At 40.0% G+C, this 11,242-nt stretch overlaps 1 protein-coding gene across 1 annotated transcript; it reads left to right on the top strand.

Annotated features, from left to right (window-relative positions):
- The first annotated feature begins 32 nt into the window (after window positions 1-32).
- On the top strand, window positions 33-10,884 carry TSFM (Ts translation elongation factor, mitochondrial). Its single transcript, XM_058171447.1, has 6 exons — window positions 33-190; window positions 2,139-2,282; window positions 4,964-5,092; window positions 7,142-7,264; window positions 9,651-9,735; window positions 10,219-10,884. The coding sequence occupies exons 1-6, from the start codon at window positions 95-97 to the stop codon at window positions 10,635-10,637; spliced, it is 996 nt and encodes a 331-aa protein (XP_058027430.1). The 5' UTR covers window positions 33-94; the 3' UTR covers window positions 10,638-10,884.
- Window positions 10,885-11,242: the final 358 nt, after the last annotated feature.

The following is an 11,242-nucleotide window of genomic DNA, read 5'->3' as shown; positions in this document are numbered from 1 at the left end:
TCGAGGGAAGGAAGGCCTGTTCTGCGCGTGCGCGGAGGGCAGGACTTCACCCTAAGGAAGCCGGGTCTCCCTTGTCGCATAGCGTAGAGGGTTGATGACGTCTAATCTTCGCGTCCTCGACATGCTGCGCGTTTCGGGGCTGGGGTGGACTCTGGTCTCCTTGCAAGGGAAGGGCGCTCTGGTGCCGCAGGTGAGAGGGGCGCCTGCATTGGCGGCGATGCCGAAGCTTGAGCCATTTTACCTGCAATGGTTCTGCTTGCGGTCCGTTTCCATCCAGATCACCAACACTAGAGCAGGTTCCCACATTTCTTTCTCTAAGGGGAGGCTCCGAGGCTCCTCTTTGCCTTTAAAACAATAGAATTGTATGCGTGGGAACTTAACGTGAAACTTTCCTGTGTCTGCCTGCGATTCAAATTTTATTTTATTTTTAAATTTTTTTTTACCAAAGGCTATAATTATAATGAATCCATGTTCATCTTCGTTTGTATAGAATGGCAGAATATAAATGAGTTTGGGGTAGTGGTTAGAAACCGTAGGCTGTGAGTTTTAGTCCCGCCTTGGGCACAGAGACAGCTGGATGATTTTGGGCCAGTCCCTCCCTCCCTCCCTCTCTCAGCACTCCAGGGACAATGCAAACCACTTCTGAAAACTTAACAAGAAAACCGCAGGAACTTGTCTAGTCAGTCACTCGGAATCAAGGCTGACTCCAAGACACAATCACCCCATTCAGTGCCTCACTAATAGGGCTTATTTGAAATTGGAAGATCTGGAAGTAGTCATTCATGTCCTCATCATCTCAAGGGTGGACTTCTTCCATGGGCTTCACATAAGGCAGCCCTTGCAAACTATTTGGAAACTGCAATCAGTGCAAAACGATGGGCAATTTACTGGCAACTCAGAGCTGCTACAGTAACATGACATCAATTCTATGCTGCATTGATTTATGGGCACAGTTCAAAATGTTAACCTGTAACCTTTGACCAGCTTGAGTCTCAGGTTTCTCTGGGACCATCTTCTTCAAATTGAATCTACCCGTGGATGAAGGCAAATATACATGTCCCATAATAATGTTGCGGAATCCAATGTGGGTTGGTCATGGACCAGAAGTTTACTAGAGAAAGAGTAAACCTCTGGTCCCACCCAGATTAGCTCTTCAATCTTCCCACTCTCTGTGAACAAGAGAGAGGAGCCTCCTATCTGATAGGTTGCAGGTAGTCCTTTTCAACAGTTGCTTCTACTCTAGAAAACTTTTCCCCCAAAAGCGCAAATGGTCTTGTCTGTGTTATTCTTTAGAAAAGTAGTAAAAACTATATTTTTGAAAAGGAGCTTTGGGGGTTAATTTGCTTATCATCTCTACAAGGAAAGGCTCACTGAAGTTGGATGTTTTATTGTGGAATTATGTGTTACAGTTTTTTTACAATTCTAAATACAACACCTACAAAATCAGTTGTATTTAATAATAGGTTAACTTCCTAGAGTAATTTATTACAAGCATTAGAATAAAAGAATAGAAATTTGTTCCCACACTCCAAGGTTCAGCTTGTTGGGAAAAACTGAGAGGTTTCTTCCATGCTTCAGAAGCCAGTTTGGCACTATGGACTGCATATCTGCCCTCTCATTTCTTCAGCATCTAAAAAGAGTTCTGTATGCTCTCACCAGATCAAAAGGCAGCCTTGATAAAAGTGAATTGGTACATGCATATTCTGTTTGGGACTTTGTCAAACTTAGAATTCTGATTGCATGTTTTTCTGCTAGAGGTCATTTCTGGCAAGAGTCCCCAACTCTCGGCTGTGGCCCATTATCAGGCCTTGAGCTGTTCAGAACCGGGCCATGGAAGTGGTGTGAGCAGTGGGCAAGCACCGTAGAGAGAGCAGTGGGCAAGTGCACACTCCATTTGTGTGAGTGGCGGACATACCTGCCCCCTCCCCGCCACTTGTGCAAATGGAGCTGTGCATGCTTGCCCGCCACTCACACAGAACCATTCCCCTCTCTCCCACTGGTCTGCAAAGCCAGAAGTGTAGGGGAATTCTGCTGTATGGGATCACATTCTTAATTCTTCTGCTTCATTTTGCTATCCATAGATGGGTCAGTGGCAATATCAAGCCTTTTCATTTCATTTGTTGTTTTTCCCCATACAGCAATGGCATTTGCCTCGTTTCCTTCATCTTGGCATTCCTGCCCTGGCAGCAAAAGAAGCACTGATGAAACTTAGGAAGAAAACTGGCTATTCCTTTGTGAATTGCAAGAAAGCCTTGGAAAAATATGATGATAACGCTGAAGAAGTAAGAATAATTTGTGTGTGTGTCTGATATTATAATCCGTATCTTTCATTTTCTCATTCTCTCTGTCTATCAACATGCTGCTTCCAAAAAAAATCTTGTTTTGAAATCTGAGGTACAATTTCTTCTTAAAGCAGCACTCTTGTGCTTTCTGACAAAACAGTAAATCCTATTGACATTGGAGAATTTAGCTTGGAGTAAATATAATTAAATCTGTACTGACTCTGGTTTCTTCTTGCCTTGTGAATCTATGCATACTTTCATAGGCAAACAAATTATAAAATCACATTTCTGGCATTGTCTTTTCTGTGCCACTGACAAACTTTTATACAGTTGAAGAGTGAGCAGGAAGGGGAGTGCTCAGATATGTAACCACCCACTGCTATTCCTGCTAATCTGAAAATCCATACATGGGAAAAACTGGAATGTGACTGAGGAACTTTTCAATGATTTTCTAACTTTCTACTTACAAAGTATTTTTATAATAGGGATACGTTCAGAGCTATTCACAACTTTTGTAGAAGTATAATGGGAGAATACATTAATCTACATCTAATAACCCTTCAATTAAACAATGTCACTGTGCGATACCCGAAGTGGGCATTCTTTGTCATGGTACTGCCCCCTTGAACACTATTCCTCCTAAGATTTATCTGTTCCTCAGGCCCTATTTAAATGAGCCCTTTAACATATGTCTGTCTCTTGATCAGAATGGTTGGTAGTTCCCTTGGGAGATGTTTGATGGTTTAATTTATCTTGTTTTTTTCTGAATTTGCTTCTGGATTATATATCTTTTTCTCTTTATATACAGATAGTCCTCAATTTATGACCACAATTGAGCCCAAAATTTATGTTGTTAAGTGAGAAATTGGTTGTGAGTTTTGCCCCATTTACGACTTTCCTTGCCACATTTGTTAAGTGAATCACTGCCGTTGTTAAAGTAGTAACACATTTGTTAAGTGAATCACTGCAGTTAAATTAGTAACACATTTGGGTTTTTTTCCTGTTTTGTTTTATTTTATATAACATTCAATTTCCATTAATTGTGTGATCTGGGTAGTTATTTTTAAACATAATCCACATATTTGTTGTAGTATTCATCACAATAATATTAATAATATAATAATATAGTATCAATAATACTCAGCATCATCTTTAACAACTCTACACATTAACATTTCTTCTTTTTATATCTCCTCCTTTCTAACTTCTGTTTCTGTTGTCTAGCCATTGATTTTATTTATATATATATATATAATTTCGTAGGTTTTCACGGGTATAGGTATGTAGGTCTTGGCATATTCGAGTCTTTTTCCGTGTAAGGGGAAAGACAGACAGACAGACAGACAGACAGACATATCTATCTATCTATCTATCTATCTATCTATCTATCTATCTATCTATCTATCTATCTATCTATCTATCTATCTATCTCTTTGGTTATTCGGGTTTTCTCCCGTGTAAAATTGGAAGTGTCTTGGCAACGTTTCAATGAAGTCTCATTCGTCATCTTCAGGCTGTGTTTACAGCTTCGTGCTTCTAGGAGCAATGTGTGATTGCAGCTGTTTTTTCCTTTTAACTGCTAGTGGGGATTTGAACGGATTGGTTGGGAGCTTGGCTATGTTCTGATGGGGTGGAGGTGTGTTCTGATTGGGACAGAACATTGTGAATACAGTGTTCTGATCAGAACACAGCCAAGCTCCCAACCAATCAGTTCAAATCCCCTCTAGCAGTTAAAAGGAAAAAACAGCTGCGATCACACATTGCTCCTAGAAGCACGAAGCTGTAAACACCAGCCTGAAGATGATGAATGAGACTTCGTCGAAACGTCACCAAGACACTTCCAATTTTACACGGGAGAATAACCAAAGACCTACATACAAACACCCGCGAAAACCTCAGAAAACAAATATATATACAACGAAATTCATATAACACCCAGAGACCAAGCCCAACACATATAACAATCCCCAGACACCCCAGACACGTCCCCACCAAAAATTCCCCCACCCCTAAACCACCCAAGCCATCCACACAGCAAACCAACAGCTCACTGTCCAACAGCTCACTGATGGTGGCTCTTTAGTTCATTATTGAGTGCAATTATAGCTCTGAGATACATCCCATATCAAACATCCCATATCAAAAAATATTCAGTTTCTTCTTTATCCTTAATAGTGAGCATTAATCTATACATTTCTGCTCATTCTAATATTTTCTTAATTACATTCCCCTCTGATGGAATCTCATCATTTTTCCATTGCTGTGCAAGTACAATTCTAGTTGCAGTTAGTAAATGCAAAACCAGATATATACTCTTTTTATCATATTTTTCCAGTAGAATGCCCAACAAAAATATATCTGGTTTCAACACATTTGTTAAGTGAAATCTGGCTTCCCCATTGACTTTGCTTGTCAGAAGGTCGGAAAAGTTTATCACACTGGGAACCGTCATAAATATGAGTCAGTTGTCAAGCATCCGAATGTAAATCACATGACCATGGGGGAATGCTACAGCGGTCCTAAGTCTGAAAAATGGTAATCAGTCATAATGTTTTCACTACCGTTGTAAGTTTGAACGGTCATTAAATGAATTGTTGTAAGTCGAGGACTAACTGTATTTGTATGTATGGGAGGATAGATGGGCGAATAATTATATTTCATGCTGGGGTTTGCCTTCAAAGGCTGAAATCTGGCTGCACGAACAAGCCCAGAAGGAGGGATGGAGCAAAGCGTTGAAACTTCAAGGACGGAAGACAGCAGAAGGTCTAATAGGGCTGCTTCAAGAGGGAAGCTCAGCAATAATGGTAGAGGTGAGTCTTTCCTTTGGCCTGAAAGATGAAGATCTTGTTTTCTTTCAGGCACTGAGGCCAGAATGTTTATAAAGATGGCATAGGGTGATTGATGGGTGGATGGATGTTTTTATCAGGGCCTCAGTGCAGTTTACTGTTTCAAGTGGCTTTATTGAATTGCGTTTTTGCGTTGTTCACTGCTCAGATTTCCTTTTGGCAGATGGGCAGCTATATAAATCAGTTAAAGAAATAAATATTAGGCATCTTGGAGCAAGAATGATTATATGGGAACATGCTTCCCCTTAGCATATAGGTGTGCTCTGCCGTGAACATGGTGCTTTTCGATGTTTGGGGCTACAAGTCTCTTTGGAAAGGGGGTCTTCAATTTTTTTTAAAAAAATTTTAAATTAAAAGAATTTGTCCTAAATTCAGACAAGCCTTTTGCATTTAAAATGAGCTGCCTCACTTACTTAGATAGCGTGTTCAGAGTGAACGGTGTTAAACTTAAATTACTGCTTCCAAATTTCCAAAACAGCCTATTTCAAATTCCCAGTGGGATAATTTGATTTTGGAACTGGTCTCTGCACCACTGCTCTCTGACCACAGGTAGCAGGACTAGTGATCAGGGATAGCGAGAATGTCAAAGACAAAGAGAAATGAATCTCTGCATTATAGTTTGCTATAATTCCAAAAAAGCCTTTCCGGGTATAAATTTGGAAGCAAGGGCTCTCTTCGAAAAACCACTTTCTTTACGTCTCCGAGTAACACTATAAACATAAATACTTGCTTTTGAGCCTGCTGAGGTAATGCAGGAAATTTTCCTGGTCTTTCCCAGATTCAAATATCAGGAAATTTAATTTATCTAAAGTATAGGTCAGTTCACTGGTCAAAGGTTTTTAAACACATGGTATGTTTAGCTTCCTGGGTTTTCCCCTTTATTTTTTTGTTTTGGTTGAGCAATACTGGCATTGAATAAAATGATATAGTGCTGGGATCCTGCTTTTTTGTAATAAGATGCTGCTCAAAGTCTGTGTCAAAGACAAAGAGATAGCAGCAATGGTTTGGCAACCGTTTTCATAGTTTGGAGGGAAGGGGAACAGGCAATGGAGCTATTAAGGATTCTATTAACAGCCATTTTACAATCATTTCTCCTTAGACAAATACAAACCTTACAGTGGTGGGGCTATCTTTACTGTAGAAGTAGGTCCAGGTAATAATTAACTAGTAGTATTAAACACACAGTAAAACAGAGAGGTAAGAGGGCTGTGAAAAATTTTTACAGACCCCCTCACATCCTGAACATAAACTCCTACCCTCAAAACGACGCTATATGTTAACATGCTTACAGCTCGTTGTAATGGAATTGATTTGATGAGGTTTTTTTATTTTATGTTTAAAAATAAAAATTTTCAAAAAAAAATGACGCTATAGAGCACTGCACACCAGAACAACTAGACACAAGAACAGTTTTTTCCCCGAAGGCCATCACTCTGCTAAACAAATAATTCCCTCAACACTGTCAAACTAGTTACTAAGTCTGCATTACTATTCATCTTCTCATCGTTCCTGTCACCCATTTCCTCCCATTTATGACTATATGACTGTAACCTTGTTGCTGGTATCCTTAAGATTTATATTGACTGTTTCCTAATGTGATTTGATTGCTTATTTGTTCCCCATGACTATCATTAAGTGTTGTACCTTATGATTCTTGACGAATGTATCTTTTCTTTTAAGTACACTTAGAGCATATGCACCAAGACAAATTCCTTGTGTGTCCAATCACACTTGGCCAATAAAGAATTCAATTTGATTTGATTTGATTTGATTTGATTCCTATTCTACTCTACTCTATTCTTCTATTTTTGGACATTAAAATAATATTTATGAATTAGAATACAGGATATTCTTATAGGGTAAGGAAGAGAGAAGAATGTCAGGTTTCTAAAAATTTAGGATCTCACTTTCACCCAGCTTGATTTTGGGAAAGTCTGTGTGTTTAGCTCTATTTTAACCTCTTTAGTACAACTGCTGGTGAGATATTTCTAAGTTAGCCATCTTTTCTGCCAGGTAAACTGCGAGACCGATTTTGTGGCCAAAAATGTTAAATTTCAACAGCTGGTTCAGCAAGTGGCTATTGGAACAATGATTCATCATAAGGAGACCATAGACCAGTCAAACACATATGTTAAGGTAAGAATGGTGTAAACATATGTATGTGGCCCTCAAAAATATCTGGTAATTTTGAAGAAACAATACTAATGTTTCAAAGCACTGCATTTAAATCTTCTTGCTGGTTGGTTCCTCAGGAGCACCTTCAAACAAAACTCTAGTTGGGCAATTAAAAATGTCAAAGGTAGCTTTTTAGGTAGGGGCTGGCCTGCATGGCACATGAGACTTAGTCCAAGAAACTAGTGCATTGCTGATCAGAAACAGGTATGTATTTTAAAATAATAGAAAAACAGGTATGTATTCCCCATACAAAGTGATACTAAGGTATCTCCTTAGAAGTGCCTGCAAAACTGTAATGTTTCTTTGGCATTAAGTCCTTCAGAAGAAAAATGCACCTTTCTGCAAAATTGCCTTGTAGCTCATACCTTGCATCTATTAAGTAAATGAATGAAATTTATTTATGTACAATGTCATATATTGCTGTATTGTGAGAAAACCTCTAGTAATCTAGGCCATTTCTTGGTTCAGGATCATCTTCGCCTGAATCTACCATTCTCTGTTTTTTCCAGGCTAGAATATGTTCTACTCTTACGGTGGATAAAATTCTCCAGAAAACATGGGAGCTTTATGCTCTAGGACAGGGATCCTTCAAAGTTTTAGTGCTCATTTTCCTTGCAGCTTTTTCCTTTTGAGGGCACAATTATACTACATCCTGTGTGTTAGTCTTCTGTAAAATCTGCCTTATTAAAGCAGTAGCCAGATAGCATTTTTAGCATCTCTCTGTTGAGAACACAGGTTTTGCACGTGAACCTTCCCACATAATGCAGCTTTTTATAGGCAAGGTTTCGGAAATGGATCAGGTGTCCTGATTCCACAAGTTCCTGCACACAAGTCATGCATTAACATTCCTTTGCAAGCAGTGCTATACAGTGAGATGGGGATTGGAGTAACTACTTGAGCACTTGGGCTAAAAATGCAGCCTCAGTCATGTTATAGGACACAGAAAGCTTCCCCTCAAAAAAACACCTCAGTTGAGCTGAGGCCCTGGTAAATATAGGCAGCCCAGCGTCGCTCTCGATAGTGAGATGGGTGGCATATACATTTAGTATACATGTAGGTAATGCTCAAGGTCTCTGGTATATGGTTTTGGCCTCTTCGCAATCTTATTTTATAATAAGTTTATTTTCACTTTTTTTTTTTAAATAATTAGGAATTGGACGTTGTCGGGAAAGGGACAGAGTTTACACACATCATCTGTGCTCAGGGAAGCTAAAAGATATCTAGCAGCATGTCTCAAAGGCTCTGGGAATTGCTGCCCCTTTTGACAATGGTTAATGGCCATTTTGTATTTTTATTGGATGTCCTGTTCCCATCTCCATCAGAAACTGGGCTAGAATGAAGGAGGCTACCTCTGTAGTTCTGCTGCATGTTGCCTTCCAGGAAAAAAATAGCACCTACAAGTTAGTTAGGCTTTTTCTCCCTCAAGTGTTTGCCTACCAGTGTTGTTGTACTTATTATGTGTGTTTAAAATTTATTTACTGTTATTTAAAACAGTTCTACTGTTTAACTTGGTTGTAACCCAGGACTACATTAACTAGATAGCAGATGGTCTTTTTTAAAAAAATTAAATACGTTTAAAGTAAAAAATGGACGTGGTGGCTCAGTGGCTAAGACACTGAGCTTGTCAATCAAAAGGTCGGCAGTTCAGTGGTTTGAATCCTTAGTGCCGCATAACGGGGTGAGCTCCCGTTACTTGTCTCAACTTCTGCCAACCTAGCAGTTCGAAAGCACATAAAAAATGTAAGTAGAAAAATAGGGGCCACCTTTGGTGGGAAGGTAACAGCGTTCCGTGCGCCTTTGGCGTTGAGTCATGCATGCTGGCCACACAACCATGGAGATGTCTTCGGACAACACTGGCTCTTTGAAACGAAGATGAGCACCGCTCCCTAGAGTCGGGAACGACTAGCACATATGTGCAAGGGGAACCTTTACTGTTACCTTTTTGAAGTTAAATAACTGTTACAAACCAGTAGCTGGCAATTTCTGAAGCTTTCTAGATATGATTTGCTGTAAGAGCACAAGAGTCCTATGAAACAGTCCTATTTCTATTCGTGAGTGGCAAATTGGATGAGTTCGATAAAAGAAAAAATACTGCAAGAAAATACTGTAGAAGCCCTTTATTGTTGTCGCTGGGAGATTAGACTGCTGCTTCTTGCTGACAATTTGCTGCTGATGTGGCTTCTATCTTTCTCTTCATTCCATTTTTATTATTCCAAATTCCTTAGCACATCAGAAGAAAAGCAATGCACACAGCCAAGTCGTTAAAAACAACTAGTCCCTGGATTTATTTTGCAGGTTTCCATTAAAAAAAAAAAATGAATTGACACCATGTTTGAATGTTTTCTAGCGTTTCTTAAATTCTGATGAGCTTTCTCAACTCAGGACAGGACCAGAAGGATCTTTGCTTACTGACCAACTTGCTCTGGCGATAGGTGAGTGTTTGGTGCCCAGTTAATAGCCGGCAACGGGCAGAAAGGGGTGGTAACAATTTCCTGTTTTCCTGCACTGTGTTTTACTTTTGAATGGATGGGATTTATGACTGTTGAAGAGATGTAATATCCTATCTATTTATATTCCACCTGTTCTCCCAAGAGCTCAAGGCAACATACATGTAGGCCTCTGCTTATTTATTCCTCCACTTAAAACATTCCTGGGAGAGGGAAGTTGGACTGAGAAAGAGTAATTGGCCTAAAGAGACCCAGTCCAGTCTCCGCCATCTGGGGGACACCCAACTCCTAAACGACTGTCCTAATTTTAAGGGGACTCTTCAAATATTCCATCTTGCTCACATTCTTGCTTTGCCACATGTTGGTGAGCCTTGAAATGTTCTCTGCACCTTTAGTAGCTTATGCTGTTTTCTCTGCTTCTCCTCCTCTCCCCCCTTTTTTAATTTATTTCTCTCTTTTCTTTTAAAGGCAAGCTAGGCGAGAACATGGTTGTTAAGAGGGCAGCATGCATATCAGTGCCTGAGAATTTCTTCATCGGCTCTTACATACACGGGTCACCCTCCGAAAGCAGCTCATTGCTTTCTAACATGTTATTTGGCAAATACGGTGCCATGGTGATCTGCAGTTCCTCGGAGGAAGACCCAAAATCTGACGTTACTGAACTGAGCAGGAGACTGGCCCAGCATGTGGTAGGTATGGCCCCTCTCTCTGTGGGCTCTCTGGAAGACGAACCCGGAGATGAGTCTGAAACAAAGATGCTTGCCCAACCATACGTTATGGAGCCAACTATTTCCTTGGGACAATACCTTCAGCCAACTGGTATATCTGTGTTGGATTTTGTGCGGTTCGAATGTGGAGAAGATCCAGAGTTGTCGGAATCGCACTAGGCAAGATTGGTTGGTCCGACCGGGAATGCCAGACTAGTTCCCAATTCTGCTCGGGCTTGGGAGCGATTCACAGAAGTAGCTGGTAATGCCGGTAATGCTACGTCCGAAGCCAAGAATGAAGAACATTGAACGTCTTTCGAAAACGCAGAAGTGACTCTTGTGGAATGTGACCAACAAAATATGGCAAACAGATGTTAATGTAACAAATAAAGTACAAGTTCCTTCTGTGATTGTAATGGTAAGTTTATGAGGGTTGTGGCCTCTTATTCAAGCCTGCCATATTGTTCGCATTAGCTTTCTGAAATGTGACAAATCTGTCTTTATTTTCTGTAAATGGAATCAGTTGGATTCTTTAAAACTTACTGTCAGCAAATGCCATGCGCCTTTTGCATACATTTAAAAGTGTTTACCCAGCGGGACAGCATATGTATTTTGCTGAGTAATTAATAACTCTTATTATTCTGATTAATGAAGTGTCTTTGTGAAGAAGAAGTAAAATAAATTAGGGAAAGGATTCATGAGGGGGAAGGAAGGGGTGGGTTTTTCCGAATGCCGGTGACAAGTTGAGACTGGGACTGACAGTCATCCAGAAGACACCAACGAGA

The sequence above is a fragment of the Ahaetulla prasina genome, chromosome 2 (assembly GCF_028640845.1).
Source record: "Ahaetulla prasina isolate Xishuangbanna chromosome 2, ASM2864084v1, whole genome shotgun sequence".
In the NCBI taxonomy this organism is placed as follows: domain Eukaryota; kingdom Metazoa; phylum Chordata; class Lepidosauria; order Squamata; family Colubridae; genus Ahaetulla; species Ahaetulla prasina.
The sequence above is the reverse complement of the archived record's forward strand: the minus strand, read 5'-3'. Positions and strand labels throughout refer to the sequence as shown.